At 42.0% G+C, this 20268-nt stretch overlaps 2 protein-coding genes across 2 annotated transcripts; both read right to left on the bottom strand.

Moving 5' to 3' along the window:
* Positions 1 to 3283: 3283 nt before the first annotated feature.
* Positions 3284 to 14033, bottom strand: tgfb5 (transforming growth factor, beta 5). The gene is made up of 7 exons (XM_026143740.2): positions 12524 to 14033; positions 10367 to 10530; positions 10089 to 10221; positions 9887 to 9997; positions 8139 to 8319; positions 7588 to 7741; positions 3284 to 5057 (listed from the first exon to the last, which is right to left on the bottom strand). Exons 1-7 carry the CDS (start codon positions 12882 to 12884, stop codon positions 4899 to 4901), a joined length of 1263 nt encoding a protein of 420 aa, XP_025999525.1. The 5' UTR covers positions 12885 to 14033; the 3' UTR covers positions 3284 to 4898.
* Positions 14034 to 16647: 2614 nt separating this feature from the next.
* Positions 16648 to 19897, bottom strand: trmt112 (tRNA methyltransferase activator subunit 11-2). Its single transcript, XM_026180510.2, has 4 exons — positions 19696 to 19897; positions 17805 to 17906; positions 17180 to 17272; positions 16648 to 17071 (listed from the first exon to the last, which is right to left on the bottom strand). The coding sequence occupies exons 1-4, from the start codon at positions 19768 to 19770 to the stop codon at positions 16970 to 16972; spliced, it is 372 nt and encodes a 123-aa protein (XP_026036295.1). The 5' UTR covers positions 19771 to 19897; the 3' UTR covers positions 16648 to 16969.
* Positions 19898 to 20268: the final 371 nt, after the last annotated feature.

The raw sequence follows: 20268 nt of genomic DNA, 5'->3' as shown, positions 1-20268 counted from the left end.
GGGGTCGACATCCACAACAGACGTCCTTCTCAAGGACAGAGGGACTCAATGTGAGACGGAGCAAGGCGCTCTACCGTGGGATAAGTACAGGTTGGATTTAGCAAGGGGTAGTTAAGTGGAAAAGACTAACAGATGCTGGGGCTAGTTTACTCAGGGGGGAGGGAGGCTCACCACAGCTCGAGGACTGACACCCCAACACACACACACACACACACACACACACACACACACACACACACACACACACACACACACACACAGCGAAGCTGTTTCTCACTGCTGCTCAGAAAAACAATTTTATTGTAATCCTCTAGAACAGTTTGTATCTCTTTAAGCTACTTTCACAGCTGGGATTTAAACCACACTGCATTAAAGGACATTAAAGGATCAGTTCACCAAAAACAGCTCCGTGCAGCAGCATCCAGCCATGCAGGCAGTTTTGGGTTTTAGATGCTTGCTTTTGAGAAACTGGATGAATCAAGGGCCTTTGACTGTGCGATAATTCATTTCTTACACTATATATCTATATTTATAAAGTGTAAATAAAAAAGCCAACTTCAGTTGGTTATTTTTTTTAATCTGATTAAACAGACTTCCAGCCTCTAGACAAATAAACAGCCTACTGAGCCAGAGAGTTGTGTGGGAGTAATGACACAAATTATAAATATAGCCTATATGTAGGCTAATAAACACATGGATGAATACACAGATTAAAGGAAAAAGCATTAGTGCTGTCAATGCTATTAATGCCTAACATTTAAACACATACAAAAAAAGACCAGACTTTTTAATTTATTTTTGCTCAAAAATATATTCTAATAAATTCTAATAAGAATGATTTCATTTTATTTTTCTTTATACTGTGAAGAGAGCAAATTAGCAAATCATTACAAGGACTGCTGCTGGGGAATTAATTATTAGGAAACTTCACCATTTTTTTATGTTTTTTTTTTTTCATTGTGGCATTGAGCCTCTTACTTTTAACCCTATAACACCAAGTATGTCATATTTGATGAGATTTAGTAAGTTTTTCAGATGTCTGTATCATCAGTGTTATTCCCCCCTGAATAGAAACAAATTAAATAGCACAATAAATCTTTAATTACACAAAAAGTAGCAAATATTATACAAATGATATATATGTAAGTTAATATTTAATTTTTAATCAGACAGTTAAAAAATTAGAATTTTCTGGCAATTATTTCACAGGTCAGGCTTTAGAGGGTTATCGCTCACCACCCAAATGTCATGAAGATGCCACCTGACGACCTCCTCTGTACTCTTAATGATGCGTACAAATATACCTCACTATATATCAATAAAGATGAGGTTTGGCGACTATTAGAACAGGCTCTGGGTTTTCACTAACTTTTGACGCACACCTAGTCATTTTGTTCTGGAAACGGCCTGAAATATGACAGAAACCGTTCTGTGGGAATTTAAAGTAGATTTCACGTTATACAAAACGGTCACATTCATACTCTTGATGTGTGATACCATTGATTTCCTTTCCAAACCGATACCAAGTAAAATTCATTGTGGCATCGACGATACTGATCTGATACTTTGTACAAAAAGTTAAAGTTAAAAAGTTAATTATAACTTCAAAATATTTACAGGACATCAGAATACTTGTTCTTATTGTTTAATTATAAAGAGTTATCATATAGAAATAAAAAACCTGACGTTGTGTGTTAATTGATGCTGTTTAAACACATAGATCTTGACATTAAACATGTATATACTTGCCTGGACATTTCAACAAAAACATTCAACATTCACACTTCCCCTCATTCACAGTAGTCCTGTGCCACATCACAAATTTTGGTATCAGTCCAATACCAAATAAATACAGGGCCAGAATTGCAGATATCAGTACCAATAATTTTAAGTTATTCAGGCAGTTTATTGGGGGAGAGTAGTGTGCCATGACTTATGAGATGAATTCTCAATTTGCAAATTCTGAACACATTTTAATCAGTGCTATATCACTGTGATTGTTACTTTCCACAATAATTAGTTAACACAACACACCAGCTTTTCATGTGTTTTGAAACTGGGTTTTTGGAGACCTGGGATGTAAAATAACTAACACAGTTCAGTGGGCTACATACTAAACTTGAAAGAAGCAAAGTATTGTTACAGTCATGCTAGTATCGTTTCAATACCAGAACCAGTGTTGGTATCGTTACTATCGATATTTGGATCGATCCACCCACCTCTAATTCTTACAGTTCACTCAAAAGACTCTGAAAACAGCTCACTTTGCTGTTTTAAGAAAATTTAAGGGGACCTGTTATGCTTATACTCCTTATATCTCCTTATTATTTGTCATTTACACGGTTAAAGTGCTGGATGCTCACATCCAGAGTTTAAAACAGTGAGGTCAGAGTAGACTATATGAATAAAAATAGTGGGCCACACCTCTTAATCTTTGAGTTTACGTGTACAAAATCCAGCACATAGATACGCAGTCTGCCTTTATTAACATTCAGGGGAAAATGGGTCGCTCTAAAGAGGTCACTGAATTCCAGCGTGGTGCTGTAATTGGATGCCACCTCTAAAACGAGTCAAGTTTGTGAAATTTCTTCCCTCCAGCATTTTCCATGATCAACCGTAAGCGGTGTTACTGCAAACTGGAAACGTTTCGAAACCACAGCAGTTCAGCTATGAAGTTACAGACCACGCAAAGATCCAGACCGGGGTCAGCAAATGCTGAACCACCAACGTTTTGCTGACTCAATAACTGCAGAGCTCCAAACCTCCTCTGACATTATCACTGGCACAAAAAAATTGTGCACCGGAAGTTTCTTGGCATTGATTTCCACGGCCGAGCAGCTCGCGTAGGTGTAATGTGTCGGTGGCTCAGTGCTTCTGTCCATATATCTATGTGCAAGTAATCCCTGTGAGCTAAAAGCCCAGCTTCACACTACACTAAAAACCAAGTTCCAGACATTTTTTTTCTCATTTTGACTCTGCGTGATGTCACTGTGATAGAAGGGACAGTTCACTGCTGTAGGCACAGAAGCCCCACCCCTTTCCTGTTTAAACCCTCTATTCATGAGGGACAGCCAATCAGAAGACAGCTGTCTTAAAACAGCTTGTTTCATGCAAAATAAAGTTAGACCCAGTGTCAAATAAATATGGATTATTGTTAACTGAGACTTATGCAAAGCTACTCTAGTAAAAGTGTAAAGCTGGGAATGAGCACAATGTGTAAACTTTGAAGTAAATAAATGGATTCGTTGAATAAAGCGTCGAAGAAAAAGCACTTAAGCCAACCTGGGGAGAGAAGTTTCATTTAATCCACCTGAAGTGAAACATTCAGATATCTATAAGCTGTCGTGTATACTTTTTTTCTTTCTTTTGTTTTTTACAACAGCACATCCTCAAAGTGTTGACCAGAATATTGTTTGAAGTATCCAGTTACACGATTTTATTGCAGGCGATATTTCCTGTGGAGTAACACCAGTGAGAGTATAAAAACCACTGGCCCGCTTAATACTTCTATAACTGATGTTGTTGTCACAGCCTCATACCTACTGGGACTGGACTGCTTCCTATTCAGCTAAAACTTTACTGTCAAGCAGGTTTTCAAAACACATGCATGCATACATTTAAGAAAAGTCACAGAGAGAAGATCTGCTGCAGATGGAGCTTTTTTGTTGTTGTTTTCAGACACAATCACAATAAAATTCACAATAAAACCTCAGGAATGACTTCTGTGCTATCACGCATGACCTCACTAGCTACATTCACACACAAACAGTGCAGACGTGCACACACACACGCGCCCAGTCGCTGTCTGTCTCGCTCTCACACACAAACCACCGGCATACCAGAGAGTCTATATTTAAAATGAGCCCTGGGGATGTTTTTTTTATTTTATTTTATTTTCAGCTTTTAGACATTCTATCAAAAGTGGTCAACGTGAATACTCGGCTGTAGAGAGAGAGTGAGAGACTCTGAGCGATGATAAACATAGGTATGACAAAATACAACCTCAGCAATGAGTCAACAGCTTTTTACATAAAGATAATGAAGGCACATTCAGCAGAGGAGCATGAGAGTGCGATTATGAAATGTTTGAGCCAGACCCGAATAGTTACAAATTTGCTAAGGCTGCAAAATACCACCTTCCAAACTTGCAGCTTTTCCAAATACAGCCCTATCATCCCACGTCTCATTTTCAAAGCCTCTCTTTTCTCCCTCTCTCCTCCCACCACAAATCCCAGAACTTTGAGCACCAGAGAGAGAGGGAGAGAGAGAGAGCGCAACAGCGGAGATGAGGGGAGCGTTTAAATCTGGCGTTCCGTGAGTGGTCGGGTCGGTGTCTGGAAATCTTTCACATCCTGTTTACGGCAGGCAGATTTCAGCCCGGGACCGCAGAGAGCTGGCGGGTGCCTCTGCCTGGACACAGCTCCTCTCTCTCTTTTCTATCTGTTCCCGGCCTCCTTCGCCTAAAGATCTCAGTCAGCCTGCAAACCTTTCCACACCGCCTCCCTCTCATCAACACCTTCAAACCTAAAGCAAACACGTCAGCTTTGCCCCCGCTGCCCGCGGCCGCAGGAGAACGACAGAGGGGGAATCAAACTCCTGATAAAAAGAATCCTTTTCATGCAGCAGGCGCACAGCAACCCCCATTTCATTTTAATATCAAAGTACGGGTTTAATAGAGCTGAGTTGCCGTATTTACAGTGTTCCAGTCAAACAGAAAGTTCCAGAGCGTGAAGAGCAGAAGTTTGGAAGCAAAATCCTGATACTGGAGTCATGTAGCATTAAAAAAATAACATCTCATGAGTCTGAGGTGCGAAGCTTAGTGAACAGAGGATCAGTGTGTCCCCCCCTGAGAGAAGCAGTTTGTAGCTTTGGTCCTGAAATCAGTCCGTCTGCCTCCCTCAGCGGCACTTGCAGGATTTCACAACCATGTTGGAGAGCTGCTCAACACGCGGTGTGCGGCCTATGAAGTACATGATAGTGAGGGGCTCCAGGTCCTGAGGAACGCAGCAGGGTGTGGCGGAGGCCTCGGGGTTCAGCTTGTTGTAGAGGGGCAGAATCTGACCCGGGAACAGAAATGAGCAGATGTTAGAGCGATTTATCCAAAGTTTAGTGCTGCGAGTGATGAATGAACATGCTGAAAAGTGTGAAGTTCAGCCCAAGTTTAAGCAGGGCTGAAAAATGAAGCCAATGTGGTAAGTGCCAGAAACGGCAGTCCATCTAATGGCCACAAACGAGCCAATCCCCACAGACTCTCAAGCTGTTTAGGTCTCTTTAAATAATTTACCTTTTTTAACATCTGCGTGGACATGATTTTTTTTCATAACTGACCTGTTTCATTGTATTAAGGATTGCAGTTCCAGGTCTGAGTGACCAGTTAGTGCCTACTTAGCCTTACCTCTGCTAACTTGTTGGTGCCTTTTGGAGCATTTTTAATGCAAATAACTGACAAATAATATGAGTCTAATAAGAGTAATAAGTTTGTGCTCCAGTTTTAGGGAGTAAAATTCTACAACACTATTATTTTTTTAGCACCAATTAGCATCTCTCTAGTATCTGTGTCTGAGTGCACCCATACAGTCTTTGAATGCACTTAAATGATGTTTGCTGGCATAAGCGACTAACACTCGGGTTAAAGATTGTGGTGGCCATCATGCTAAACCCAAAGCTTCAAATGTCCCAGTGGCTACCTCTATCTTTTAAATGCAGTCTGTCGTCATTTTGCATGATTATTTTGGTACTTTTTAAAAATGTGTTGGCAAATCTGAAATGTTAGTTTGACATTTTGGGAAATTTGCTTATTTAGAGTTAGATGAGAGGTTCAATGGCACTCCTAATATCAGCATCTGGTTAGTTTAGCTAAACATAACAAAAGGTTGACTGATTCTGTTTACTGGTAAAAATGATATAAACAGCACGTATAAAACTAAATCAAGATAATTCAAAACTTCCTGTTTTATTCCAGTTTAAAAATAACTTTTAATGGTTGTTTTCCAGAGTCTCTACATTTCCCTCACTTATCCAACTTTTCAAGTTTAATTCCTACCAGGTCCGTTTTTTAGCTTTAAATCTTCATATTCAGACGTTAAAATGTAGCTTTCTGTGCATTTTATGTGGGGGAGCTCTAAGTAAATCTATAGCAATCAAATCAATTTTGACTTCTTTAAGTACATCCTGTCAGTTTCTCCAAAATACATGCACAGCAAAAGCAGCCAAACTGCCTTAAACTAAAGCCACATTTTGACAGCAGCAAAATGTGTAATTGCTGCAAACTTAAGTTAAAATAAATGTGAAATTCTACACATCTATATTAAAGTGAAGTACAAGAAAGGTGAGAGTCAGTGAGGCTACAGGCCAAGCCCTTCGCTGAGTGAGACGGGCCAGCTGGGTTGCATAAACCTATGTGCTCTTTAACAGGCTTCTGTGAGGTGTCAGCCCATTTATGATGCTGGGGTTAACCAGTGGTGTTTAGCTGCCGCAAACAGCGCGCTCAGGGCTCACTTACGGGAAAATGTCGCCTGCATTTCAGACTTTCTGTACGTTAACGTCAAGCCGAGCGTTGATTGGAGTTCGGTCCAAACCAGAGTGTTTTAGCAGACGGGCTGAGGAGGAGCTGCTCAGATTTTTCTGACAATCACAGATGTTTTCTGTTTATATAATTTGGCCGTGTCTCAGCAGCGAGAAGTCTGTCACTGTTTCCATTCAAAATATTCAGCACTAAAGGTCATGAATCTCCAAATTGGAAAGAAATATATGTTGAAAAAAAGAACACATTTGTCCTACTGGAGAAGGTAATCCAAGTTATTAGTCTGAACTAGGATCTCATGAGATATGGGAAGCTGCTAATATCGAGGTATCCACACATGGACTCGGCTAATTAGTAACAAGCCCAAAAACTGCCTATACCAATTCTGTTCTATTAAGGGCACAGATTAAGTTTAATTCCAGCTACTATGCACTAGTGTAGCTTTGCATGATTCCCACTTCAAAATAATCCTTATTTACCTCATGCTGGGCCTCGGTGCAGCCGCTCCCAGCTGTTTTTGCTGTTCTCCCTTTAAGCCAGTGGTTCTCAAACTTTTCCTGGCATGCGCCTCTTTAACTTCACTCCACACACCCACATTGTTTTTCATTAATCATTAACAATGAATAAAAATGCGAGTTGAAAATAACAATCCCACCTGCAGTGGCTCTGTGCCCCCGGGTGTGGCCTGTCCCACAGTTTGAGAACCACCACTTTAACCCAGCTTTCTTCTGATTGGCTGTCCCTTGCAAACAGAAGCTTTAAACTGCAGGTGGGTGGGGCTTCTGTGCTTACATCCATAGCTGTATATTAGGAGTATCCCCTATATTTTGGTTCACAGAGATTACCTGCACATATACTGATCTTATTATCCAATTATTATTCATAATTTAACGGACATAAAGACATTTTTTCTTAGCAAAAGCAAAACATGTCAAATGACAGCTGTTAACTAACCACAATTATTGATTATTAAAAGTCTTTATGGCAAAATTTATAAGAAAGAACAACAAAGATTAAACAGATTTGGTTAGTAGCCAGGTGACCTTTTGACCCCTGAGGCTCACCATGTTGTAGTGGTTGTTGGCGCTCCAGAGGTAAGGACAGTTGCCGGCACAGAAGTTGGCTTTGTAACCTTTTGGCTCGTGGATCCACTTCCAGTTGAGGTCACGCCTGAAGTCAATGTAGAGCGAGCGCAGGCAGCAGCCCTGGTCCGAGCCACTGAGACACACACACACACACACACACACACACAATATGTAGTTCAGCTCCCACCCTTCTCTTCAGTGTCATGGGAAAATTACCACAGGTCACCATCGAAGAACCAACCATCACATGGTAATAACTATGCAGGGCTGCCAGAGTTTTCCCCTGCAGCGTGAGGTAGTCTAAATAAAACGCTGCATGCCCGCTGGCCTGCAGTCTAAACACAGGGTCAGCGCTGTTAGTTTTGCTGCGCAATTGTCTGCAAAGTGGGTCACGAGGAAAAAAACAAAATGAAACCGAGTGCTCCCCACAACTAGATTTCAGAATTACAAAACTACAAATCTTGGAGGAGTGTCAGCGCTGTCAGTCAGTCGCACTAAACCACCACACGAGCGGCTGGTCGGCGGCCTACCGGGAGCAGGTTGAGGTGTCGATGGCGGCCGCCCTCTTCTTGCGGTTCTTCCTGGCCGGGTTATCCACTCTGTCGCTGGGCAGCAGGGTGAGGATGAGGTGCGGCGTCTTGGTGCTGAAGTCTGGCTGTCCTTTCACCTGACCAGGCTTCCTCATCTGACGGAGCCGCTCATCATCCACGCCTACAGAAGGAGGAATTTTATTTATTTTTTTTAGGATGAAAAACTAAAACTTTCTGTCTTCCACCAGAGTCTGTGGGCGGACGTCGCTTTGTTTCAAAGCTAATGTGATTTAATTCCTATGGTTTGTGCAATACTCTAAGCATGGGAAATGCTTTCATTTTGCAGCAGCGACTGCTGCCCCTCCCAAAACTCCACGCTGTCTTTCTGCCAGGCCGAGGCATTTAGTTCACACTTTTTTTTAAGCATATTTTTTCAATCCAAATATATTTAAATTCCAAGTAAATGCACTGTTAAAAATGCAGAAGATTGTGTGCATGATGTTTTTAAAGTTAGTCAGCCAGCCCCGGTGTGAGTGCCAGAAAAAGTGTTTTTTCATACGCAGCAATAACTACTGAATCTGTCCGTGAAAGGCACCGTCACCTCTTTGATTCTTACCCTCTAAAGACTCTGTTTTTCTAAGAAGGCAGCAGAAGTAATGTTCTTGTGCACATTTTGAATGTCATTGAACAAATATGACAGAAGTAATATGTAAACCAGATGTTTCCTACAGCAGAAACGATGGTCTGACTCTTTGTCTGACTTCATGGATCGTTTTTTTTGCTTCACTCTTTCTGAGCTACAGGAGCCAGAGCGCTCAAAACAAGCCCCTGCTTGTCTTACATCAGTATCGCAAGTTGAATTTCTTTTCCCCCACGTGTGCAAAAACCTGACTTGGCTCAGTTGAGAGTAAGTCCTGAGGAAAGCGCCATAATTTGGGGGCCTAAATGAAGCAACACAGACAGTCTGGTATTCAGTAGTATCACTGTGTGGAGGAACAGTTTTTCCATTATTCCTGTAAGATAGTGTGTGAGTGATTCATAAATCATTTTTGTTATTTATGTTCACTTTTTTGTGACCTGCTGGATTTTTTTTTAATCTTGTTTTTTTTGCTGCGCTCATAAATCTTCAACTCTTCCAAATCTGTGAACTTTGCATTTCGCAACTCAAAAGACTGCCAAGAGACAACTGAAGTTTCTTAAGTCTTGCTGGCACGCTGGCTGTCTTGCTTAGTTGTTCTTGCGAAAAACAATCTCACGTAGTTGCAGTACAACTAACGATGAATCCCAAACAGCCATCTAAAAACGAGCATCTGCGCAAAGAGGCTGATTGTGCTGATTTTAAGGACATAATCAGTAACAAAATGAAGCAAACAAATGAAACAAGCCATTTTGGCTCTTCTCCTCCTCCTGATTCGCTGCCCCTCAGAAACAGTTGAACAGGGGTGGGTGGGGCTTCTGTGTGGCTCAGAGGACCATATCAGGGACAGCATGTCTCATTGACGTCACTCAGAGGCATAAGTAGCAAAACTGAAACATTTAAATTAGACTGAAGCCTAAAATGTAGTCTCACATGGACTACGTCTGCATCTACCTTTTTAACAATTTATATGACAGAATAAGGAGCATCATCATCATCACTGGGTCCCATCACTGGGTCAGTTCCTGGACTAGAGTGCTTTTAGCGGCATCTGCAGTGCACATAAATGCATGATTATAAAGTCTTTCTATCATAAAAGACTGCAACAGACCAGCAAACAGGGCCTCCAGCTCCTCGCTCTTGTTGGGAACGATGTTGTTGGTGGATGGGACGAAGGTGCAGCAGGGACAGTGGACGCCCAGCTTCAGGCCAAGATTATTCTCTATGGGAGGGAAGAAGGGAAAGAGAAGTGCAAACACTGATGTATGGATCGCAGTGCAAGCTGGTAACGACTCACTGGTGCTGAAGCTCACCTGGCTCTGACACCCAGTCCTTTACAGTCTCTGTGACCTCCGTAGAGATCCAGGCTCCTTTTGCTTTTGGCTGAACAGTGCGCGAGTCGATGTAACGCTGAGTGGATGTGCTGTCTTCATCCGGCTTTAGCAGCTGAGACAACAAACACACAGAAGGAGCTAGATCCCCATCTCATCGATACATAAGAGATGTTTCTGTGTTGGGTTGAATTATAAATAACAATCTTCTGACTTTAAGATCAAATCAGACTGTCGCTCACTGAGAATAATGGATATACCTGATAGAGCTCCACTCTCTGCTCCGAGGCCCGAGCCTGTGGGTTGGGGGCTCTGAAGATCCTGAACTCAGCCTTGACCAGAGTGCTGTTAGTCAGGTCGACTCCGCTGACGTCAAAGTGGACGACTCTGTAGTGGGGGCTGGGTGCTGTTGGCTGCACCGCATCTTGAGGGAGCAAAACAAAGCACTGTGGATGACTAATGCTCCAACAACATCTCGTGCCTTCACACAATGCTGTATTTATACTATGGGTTAAAACTGCACTGTGGGACTGATTGTCTCGGACGTAATTATAGGTTTTGGTAAAGAGGCTAAATGTGTCGGGCTTATGTTTAATATATGGCTGATTGTTGTGCTCATGGGTTTCCTGTGTGAAACATCCCCAAACACCTAGACAGTTATACAATTATGCACCATGTAATATCAGCAGCACCATTAATCTTCAAATCTTCCAAATGAGATCCATCAACACACCGAGTTTTCTTTCCACAGCTGGTGGATCGACTCCATGAAAGTGCTCTGATGGGGCAGGAAAGCAGAGTGCATTACTGAGGGGCACATCTGGGGTAGTTTTTAGTTTTTAGAAGATGGGATGTGCAGTAGTACAGTGTCTCACAGCAGTAGCTACGATTTAAAACAGCCAGAAACTTCTTACTGACTACTACTACTAACGCTTCTCCTTTTAGGTCCCCCTACTAAGCATGTGGTTTACAGCAGACTACAGAGTAGTTATTCTGTTGTATTTATCAAGAAATATAAATGTTACTTTGTTACTACCAACCTGACACAAAAATACATCGTTTAAATTTATAAAACATAACACAGTTTAACAGGCATAAAATAGCATTTTCGCAACAACAAGATGCTTTTCCAAAGAGCTATTAGTTGGCCTATCTCAGCAAGCTGTGCAGCGTGTCCTTGAAAAACTGAGGAAATTGGACAAGTGGAAGACAAAAGACAGCAGGTCTACAATCTGTCTGCAGGACAGGAAAAAATCCAGCCTGACGTAGGACCTGAGAAACGGACCTGGACCTTCGGTTGATCCATCTGCTGTTCACTGTAGACTGATTAGAAATAGTCTCAGTGGAAGGGTGGCTGTCAGGAAGTGATTTAAAGGAAGGGAAACATGGAAAAAAGGCTGAGTTGTACAAAATTATGAAAGAACTGGACTGAAATTCAGTGGCAACAGGTCTCATGGAGTGATGGATCCAGATCAGACCTCAGCATAATTGAAGCAGCGTGGGATCATCCCAACAGACAACGGAGCAAAAGACAGCCAACATCCAAACACGATCTTCGAATGTCTTTCAAGGAGCCCTGAGAAGCTTACCTGAAGACTGCTTAAATAAATAAAAAGAAAGCTTGACGAAAAGAGTTAAGAATAAAGTAGTCATACCAAATATTGATTTTCAAGCACATTAGAATAAATACTTTTTTTCCCCAAGTACGGTAAAATATAAGGAACTGAAGGGTGGCTCAGGACTTTTGCACAGCACTATGGGTTACAGTAGTTGCCAAAATATATATATTAATTAAAAATGTCACACTTGCTGCTTTCAGCTCTTTTTGTGTTAGAATTTATTACAAATATTTATATAAACTGATAATAAATGGTGCACAGAGAACCTGCTATATACGTAGTTAAAGTTGATAAAAGCAGGTAGTTTATAAAGCTTAGTTAGGAGACTGAACTATTAAACCAAACAGGTTAATCAAAGACAGACTCACAAAATCAGATACAATATTCAAGAACTACTAATCCATCAGCAGTCAGAAAATCGTTTTGTTTTTTAACTTAGATAATTATCAGTCACTGCTGCTATGATATGGGTGGAGGGACTGTTCAGTCTGTTCAGGATGCAGGACCTGAGGAGGTTCAAATAAATCTCTCATGAGGGGAAAACATGCACCTGATTTGCTATTTAAGAGTTTAAAAAAAAGAAAATAAAACATGGCAACATTGTTACTTTTTCGCTGTAATTCACTGAGATTCAATTACATAATTAATGCTCAACAACAGCGAATAGAGGCCTCTGTGTTTGTTTTACCCGGATGGGATTGGATATTCAGACGTTTCAAACTAGTACATACTTTCATTCTTCTAAAGTGACCACTGGGGACCCCGGGCCACACATTGAGAACCCCTGTCAGGACTCACTTGTGTCGGTGCGGGGGGGCAGCATGTCGATCCTCTGCACCTCTTTGGCGTAGTAGTCCTCCTCGCTGCTTTCGCGCTCGCACGCGGACTCGGCCTGGCGCGCGCGCTCCTTCAGCAGCTCCCGCGTGCTGTTGTACAGCAGCAAGACCTCCGGGGGCACCGAGCTCGGTGGTGGCACGTCGTCGTCGTCATCTGGAGGGCTGCGGATGCGGAGCTTGCTGAGGATCTGACCGCGCACCGCCTCGATGCGTCGAGACTTCTGCGCGTCCAGGTTGATGGACTGGCAGGTGTTGAAGCCCTCCACCAGGAATACACCGGAGAACCGGAGCAGCAGCACCAGCGCGAGACGGGGAAGCCACATTGTCCGGGGAGGTGCGAGGACGGAGATAATTCAGCGCAGTGGGCTCTGACCAACAAGCTGCGTCTCCAAGCCAAGCGCGCAGAAACGTGTGCGTAAAATGATTTAAACTGCGAGACTGAGGGTGAAAACCGAGCCTTTCTAACTTAGATCAATAAACTATTTTGAAAAATCCAGCTCTAATGTGTTAATTTGGTCAAAACCGCGTCATGTAAAAAAGGAAAACCGCATCTGCTGATTTCACACTTCTGATTTTGTAGTTTTATAACATTTTCATAGATGCGCCAAGCACCAAACACACAAGGACGCATTATTTATTCTTTAAAATCTACATTTAACTTACTGCATCTAAGAATAAACGGCTGTTTTAATTTAAAAATAAAAATATAAAACTGCAACAAAACACTGTAAAAATGTAAAAATGAAGTGATTGGAAATTTCTCGTGACTCTTCAGGTCCAGTCTGGTGCGCTCGGAGAGCTCTGGTGTCCCTTGCCGCCGTGCGCGCTCTCTCTTCGTGTATAAGTGGCGTTTTTTAACGAAAGTCTGTCCGGAAAGTTAAAACGTTATCTCCGTTTTCCGCCGTCCATCCTCGGATACGCGAACAGCTTTCAGGAGAACAGAGTCGTCACAAGAGCTCAGCCCATGTCGCAAATCCTTTAAACAACAACCTGAGCGGAGCAGTTTACCGAAAGCAACAGAGCTCCCGTGCCTTCACCCCCGAAACACCCATGTGTGGAGCAAAAGACTGTCCCATATCCGCTTCCAGAGAATCTAGCTACAACTTGGAAAACCTAGTGAGGTCCTCCCATTCCCCGTTATAGGTAAACAGTGAGCGGGCTGTACTGAAACGTAGAAAAAAATGTGATTTATGTTGGAAAAAACACGGTGGGCCTGTTAAACCCCTCATATAAACATCTAAACACGGAAAAAGTCAGACGACGTAAAAATACATGACGCAGAAAACATAAGAAAGAAGTCCTTGTGCTGTGAGTTAAAAAAAAAAAGAGAGGAAACTTTACAGTGACCTGCAGATCCCAAATTAAATGAGCTCCAGCCTGGTGAACGCTGGGCTGAAAGCTCTGCTGAAGACACACAGACCTGCTGCAGGATGTTACTCCATTATTCTGCAGATCCTCTGTGAGAAACTCTGAGACTGAGACAGAGAGAGAAGGAGGCTGGAAGGGAGGGAGGGATGGTGGTGGTGGTGATGGTGGGGCGGGATGCCACCAGAGTGAAAGCAGTGTATTATTATGTAGGTAAAAACCATCTTCCTCCCTCCAGAGGAGGCACACACACATAGCTGCACATTTTGCAATTATTTTCTCCACAAAAATTCACCACCCTCTCCCCGCAACTAAACCGCTCCAGAGGAGTAGCTCGGCATTTGAGGAACTAAATCTTTACATTACCTTTGCTTAATATGTGTAAAATAGCCAAATTATACATGTTTATAGTGTACACCTGCCACTTTGTTAGATACACGGTGTTAGTACCATGCTAGACCACCTTTTGTCTGCAGAGCTGCCTTAATTCTTCGGGGCAAAGATTCAACAAGGTGCCGGAAACCTTATTCAGAGATTTTGGTTCATGTTGACGTGACAGCATCACACAGTTGCTGTTGATTTGTCAGTTGCACATCCATAATATGAATCCTGTTCCAGGACATCCCAAAAGTGCTGTGTTGGATTGAGATCTGGTGACCGGGGAGGGAATTTGAGTACAGAGAAGTCGTCAAGAAAACAGTTTGTGATCCTTCTGGAAGCAGCCATCAGAAGATGGGTTGTAAACAGATGGACATGGTCAGAAACAATACTCAGGTATGCTGTAATGTCTACATAACATTCAAAGTGCCCAAAGTGTGTCAATAGAATACCCTCAACACTATTACACCAGCAGCAGCAGCCTAAACTGTTGATACACAGCAGGATGGATCCATGCTTTCACATCGTCTCCAACAAAGTCTGACCCTTTCATCCAAAGGTTGCAGCAGAAATTAGACCTATCAGAGCAAACGTTTTTCTCCATCTTCCATTGTCCAATTTTTTTGAACTCATTTTATTCATAGTTTAATTTTTCTGTTTATAGATGCTCCCTTGCATACCTGGGTTGTAATGAGTAGTTATTTGGGTTTTTGTTGCCTTTCTGTCAGCTCAAAGGAGTATGGCTATATTCTTCTGACATCAACAAGGTGTTCTCACCCACAGAACTACTGCTCATTGGATATTTTCTCTTTTTAAGATCATTCTGTGTAAACTCTGGAGGTGGTTGTTTGTTTGGAGAAAATCCCAGCAGATCCAAAGTTTCTGAAATACTCAGACCAGCCCTAAAACCAAGCCATGTTCAAAGCCACTTAAATCACCTTTCTTCCTCATTCTTTCATATTAAATGAATTGTATTTCTGTGATTCACTAAATAACTATTTGCATTAACAAACAGCTGAACAGGTGTACCTAAAGACGTGAGTGCATGCAAGGAGCTAAATGTCAGTATTACATCTGTGACTCCCACAGAGTGAAACATCACTGGGCTCTGACGCCTTCAATCAATTATTCCTAAAAACCTGTGAAAATGCAGTAAAGTCAAGAAGCCCTGCGTACAGCAGTATCAAAAATACTAAAAGGGAAATGCAAAGTTTAGATTAGAAAAGCGGTGATCAACCACTTCAGTACTCTCAAGCTACGTCTCTAGAAACCCACAGATCCCGACAATCACTAATCCAACAATAAAAACTGTAAATTTAAGAGTTTCAGCGCTCCTGTTGATGGCCATTTGTCACCTGCCAGTAGAGCCAGATGAGAGTGGTATCGATTTCTGCTAAAAGGCCCATTTCCCAAAATGTGAAACCTCTTTTAAATATTTATGCAACATGAAAATGCTGATTTCAAAATGCAGCTTTAGGCTAGGTGTGATTTCAGGCTTTGACTTGTTCATGCAGACTTTAGAGGCTTACTCCGAATTTTATTAAATCACTCCAAAGGCAGTCGATCCCCCGCTTTAAAAAAATCTTTATCTCTTTAAGCTTTCAATCTAGCGCCTTACATTTCTCTCTGTTCCTCTTCGGTCTTATTGTTAATTACAGCTCCTAACTCAGAGAGGACTATTAATCTGTCAGGGGTGGCTTTTATTGCTGCTCTGCTGCCATCCCATTATACCGTTATTATAGTTGCGGGTGGAGGCCTGTAATTGCTGTAAGTAGAAGGGAAAGGTAGGAGAGACTCAGGCTGCCTTTAGGCTTCTGGTCAGGGCAACCTCCCCCTTCGTCGTCTGTCCTGGCAGTGTTTCTAAAAATGATAACAGCGCCTTCGAACAAACAGGCTCCTGCTCTAACTTGACTGCTTGCCGCTTCACATCAGAAAGAAGACGATGAAAGACGCCCAATTAGTCAACACGGCGCTCAAATCCTCCTGTCAGCGATCTTACAAAGATCAGACATATCACGGACCATCTCAGATCAGAGGAGCATGCCCAGGTGGGGTGTTTTCTCTGTCTGTGTCTGACTCTGTGTGTGTGCGTGCGTGCATGAGAGCTGTAATATGTGGCTTCAAGGACAAAAAAAAAAAAAAAAAATAGAAAGACTTCCTCAAAAACAACCTCCAGCCTGCCTGCCTGCCATTTCTGCCTCTTTTTCCTCAAAGCCAAATATAGACAAGCCACTGCCACGTCATCTGGCCCTTAGCAGAAGGCAGGATGGGGTTCAGAGCCAGCCTCTCAGGGTTATATTTTAGCATATAACTGAAGCCATATTTCCCACTAATGACTCTGGCTGTCATGAAAATCTGGACAGTTTTATTGAAAAAGGAAAAGAAAAAAGAAAAGACAAGTAAAAACAAGAAAGGAGTCAAAACAGTTACAAAAATAAATACAAATAAAAGCACTGGGGGTTACTCTCAGGGAACGTTTCCATCTGTTAATCGTCAAATCTTCTCCACTGGCGGAATCGGCTGTTCAGATGCCACAACTACAACCAAACTAGTGGCCCGTTTTCCAACTCTGGCCAGAGTCCAGCCTGTCTCTGAATGCACGCAGTCCAGAGTCAGAAACACAGTTTAGGGGTGAGAAGGTGAATGGGAACCGCCGCGGTGCCATCTACACCTCGTCTTCATTCAGCAGCATGTTGGGGATTCCTTTGGAGATCGGGAACTCCCGTCCTGATTCAGGGCACTGCAGACAGCCCTCTATCACCTCCACCTACAACGCAACAGACAAGAAGTCACCACTAGGTGGCACCATAGTGCAAATTCCGCACACATTATCGCGCTCTTAAAAATTTTAAATTGGCATCTTGGAGCCATTTACCTCTAACAGCACTCGGTGCACTTTCTTCAGGAAGTCTTCGTTTTTCTCGTAGTCCTGCACCAGCTCGCCTGGCAGGTCCTGCCGATGACCCAGCTGCAGAGAGAAAAAGGATTGCATCGGGTGTTTACGTTACAACATGCACCCCAGTGAAAGTTTACTGTGGAGCATTTTTTATAAACACAAAGTCCTGTGACGCTTTATGGATCAATTAGATTGATGCAGTATCGCCAGGTTGACAACAACCTCATACATAAAAGCCAGAGTCATAAAAAATAACCTTATTCAGCCTGTGGTCACATGAAGAGGGAGAAGAAATCCACACACACTCAAAACAACCTCCCTTATTATTCATCTTAAGAAGCAAGCGTGCCGAGCACTGATGCTACTTTTAAGGCAAAGGGTGCTCACTGAATATTAGTTCTCCTTTTCTTTTTATGCCACTTTGAATCATTTTCTTAACCACTCATCCAGCTCAGGTTCACTGGAGCCCATCCCAACAAACAGAGTGAGGGGCAGGACACAACCTGAACAGGTAACCAGTCCATTAAACATTCATTCGTTCACACTCGCACCCCACTACAGCCAGTTTAGCATCAACAATGAAAGTCGGTGATGTCTGACTCACCTCCTCCGCTGCCTGGACCAGAGCGCCCCACTCCAGTTTGGGGATCATCCGGCTGACAAACTGAGGGTTAAACTCCACCTCGTTCACCTTCACCTCAGTGGCCTGCACAACAGAGAACGCACGAGTTTAAAATGTTCAGTAACATTTTATTAACACTCATTCAAAACACGCACGCGTGATGTCACACAAGACCAGATGTGCATATTTGGTTTGGGTTTAAATGCAACCCATTAATAATTATAGATGAGAAACATTTTAATGTTTGCCGCAATTATATACTTGTTTTCAATGAAATGTTACACAGCTGATGTACAATGTGACCATCTTCAACATTCCCCTGAGATAATATCCAAATTTCTGTTGTGCTTTTTTACATTTAACTGTATATGAAAAGAAATAAATAAAAATAAAAGATGTTTATGGGGGAAACAGCAGCAGTAACTATCAACCACTCTGTCGTGTGTACCAGGAAAAGAATATTTTTAATTAATCGTTACTACTTAAAATCTTACACTGGATTTCACAAGAATAAAATTGGAATTAAGCTTTATTGTCACTGAAGCAGAGGTTAGTGACATTAGGAGTGCTGCCCTGCCATCTGCTGCATAAAAATGTAGATACAGTCACACACGATTCACATAAGCAGAAATCAGACAACGTGATAAAATGCTCAGTGTAAAGTGCATTTCAGTGATTCAGCAACTGTTACAGCGTGTAATGGCAATTTTATTTGTACAGCACATTTCATTTTATATATAAAGATAAAAACATAAAACCTGCGTAGGCTTACAAAGGCTTAACGCCAATTAAGTGTAAACTCGTGTGAACAAAATAAAATTTGTGTATGTATGTACCTGTAACTGATCTCAGATCAGCTGATGTAAAAGTACGAAGGCTCTGCAAAAGAAACTCATTGAGTCTGGATGTGTGGTGATGAAGCTGCAGTATCAACTATAAAAACTTAAATAACAGACTTCATTTCGTGCCAATACTTCTGACTGTAGAAGACCCAGTAGTGATCTTATAGTGCCATTTCATCCCATGCCAGCACCTGGCTCTCAGAGCGCAGGCTGACTTCCGGTTCCTGGAGTTTGCAGAAGAAAAAACGGCAGAGCCTTCAGCACTATACTGACTACCTTTACGATTAGGGCTTCAAACCTCTCATCATCATGAAGATTATAGCTGGAGCTGGATCAGGTTATGCTGCAATAGGCTCAGATTATTTCCACTCTACACACATTTTATCCCACTAATTGATGCCATTAAGTTTTGTTTTCTCTCTCTGATAGTGTGGGTTTTGTCCTCGTCTCTCTGTACTCTCCCTTTATTACTCTCCTCTTACTCCTGACCCTGCTAACTCTTCCTGGATTCGTGTTGGTAATTAAACTGTTCTTAATTTTTGACTTATAACAATATCAAGCCTTAGCAAGCCTATCAAGTTACTTTTCCATATTCTTATCGAGGTAAAAGCGCTCCCTGAGTCTGACATTAAAAATGTCTTTTTTTAATAAGACATTTCTTTATTTTATATATGTCCCCTTCATAAATTATGTTGATTAGAGCCTATTTACCAAAATAGCAAAGATATGAGCCATAAAAACCGCAGAGAAACAACAGATGGCTTCTCTTCCCTGAGCCTGGATCTCCCAACTAAAAGGGAGTTCTTCCTTCCCACTGTTGCCAAATGCAGCTCAGAGGGAAACAGCTGATTGTTTGGGTTTCTCTCTAATCCTTCAGGTCTTAGCCTTACAGTAAAAAGCGAACTGTTAACTGCTGCTGCATAAATCAACCCTAAACACTAGAATTCGGCGTTAGCAGAAACGTGTGTCGCGATAAGCTCGGTGAGCTCTGGTGTTTTAGAATTAGCTTCTGTCCAGGTGTTCGCGGTTACCTTGATGAGCAGTGGGTATCCCTTGGTGACCCCTTTCACGTGAGACGTCAACATGTTGTGCGTGAGGAGCTTCATGTTTACAAACAGGCGCTAAAAAGCCAGAAAACTGCAAACGCTCTGACAGCTACACGTAAACCACGCTGCGGAGTTTACATGTGCACCGGAAGTGACGGCGGTACGTCGCATAAAAGATTCCCAAAGCTTCCGTTGATTCCTAGTGTCTTTTAATTTATTATTAGGGGTAAAAATTTTTATAAAGGCACATTTTCCGTACCACAAAAATACTAAAACAAATATTTGTCGTATAAATTGCACAAAAGTGTTTCCAAAATATGTAATATATAAAGTAGCTTCTGAACACCCCTCTTTTTTGTTTTTTTTCTCTTGTTCCTACTTCTGCAGTAACAAACTGCAGGTCAAATTACAAAGTAAGTTATAAATCCACCTTTTCTTTTCTTTTTTCTTTTTTTCCATGTTTGTTGTAATGATCCAACCAGTTTAACGTGTTTACATAATATTAACGTATTTTAATATATATTCATATATATTGCATAACAGTAATTTTGCACTGCA

The sequence above is a fragment of the Astatotilapia calliptera genome, chromosome 2 (assembly GCF_964374335.1).
Source record: "Astatotilapia calliptera chromosome 2, fAstCal68.1, whole genome shotgun sequence".
Lineage (NCBI taxonomy): Eukaryota > Metazoa > Chordata > Actinopteri > Cichliformes > Cichlidae > Astatotilapia > Astatotilapia calliptera.
This window is presented reverse-complemented; position numbering and strand designations above follow the sequence as displayed.

Excerpts from the sequence above, each read along its gene's own strand:
- tgfb5 (XM_026143740.2), bottom strand. The coding sequence starts at position 12,884 with ATGTGGCTTCCCCGTCTCGCGCTGGTGCTGCTGCTCCGGTTCTCCGGT. Across the intron at positions 8,320-9,886 it reads GCTGGAGGCCCTGTTTGCTG|GCGTGGATGATGAGCGGCTC; the intron begins GTCTGTTGCAGT and ends CTCCTTCTGTAG. Across the intron at positions 5,058-7,587 it reads CCAACAACCACTACAACATG|ATTCTGCCCCTCTACAACAA; the intron begins GTGAGCCTCAGG and ends TTCCCGGGTCAG.
- trmt112 (XM_026180510.2), bottom strand. The coding sequence starts at position 19,770 with ATGAAGCTCCTCACGCACAACATGTTGACGTCTCACGTGAAAGGGGTC. Across the intron at positions 17,907-19,695 it reads GATACCCACTGCTCATCAAG|GCCACTGAGGTGAAGGTGAA; the intron begins GTAACCGCGAAC and ends TCTGTTGTGCAG. Across the intron at positions 17,072-17,179 it reads TGCACCGAGTGCTGTTAGAG|GTGGAGGTGATAGAGGGCTG; the intron begins GTAAATGGCTCC and ends GTTGCGTTGTAG.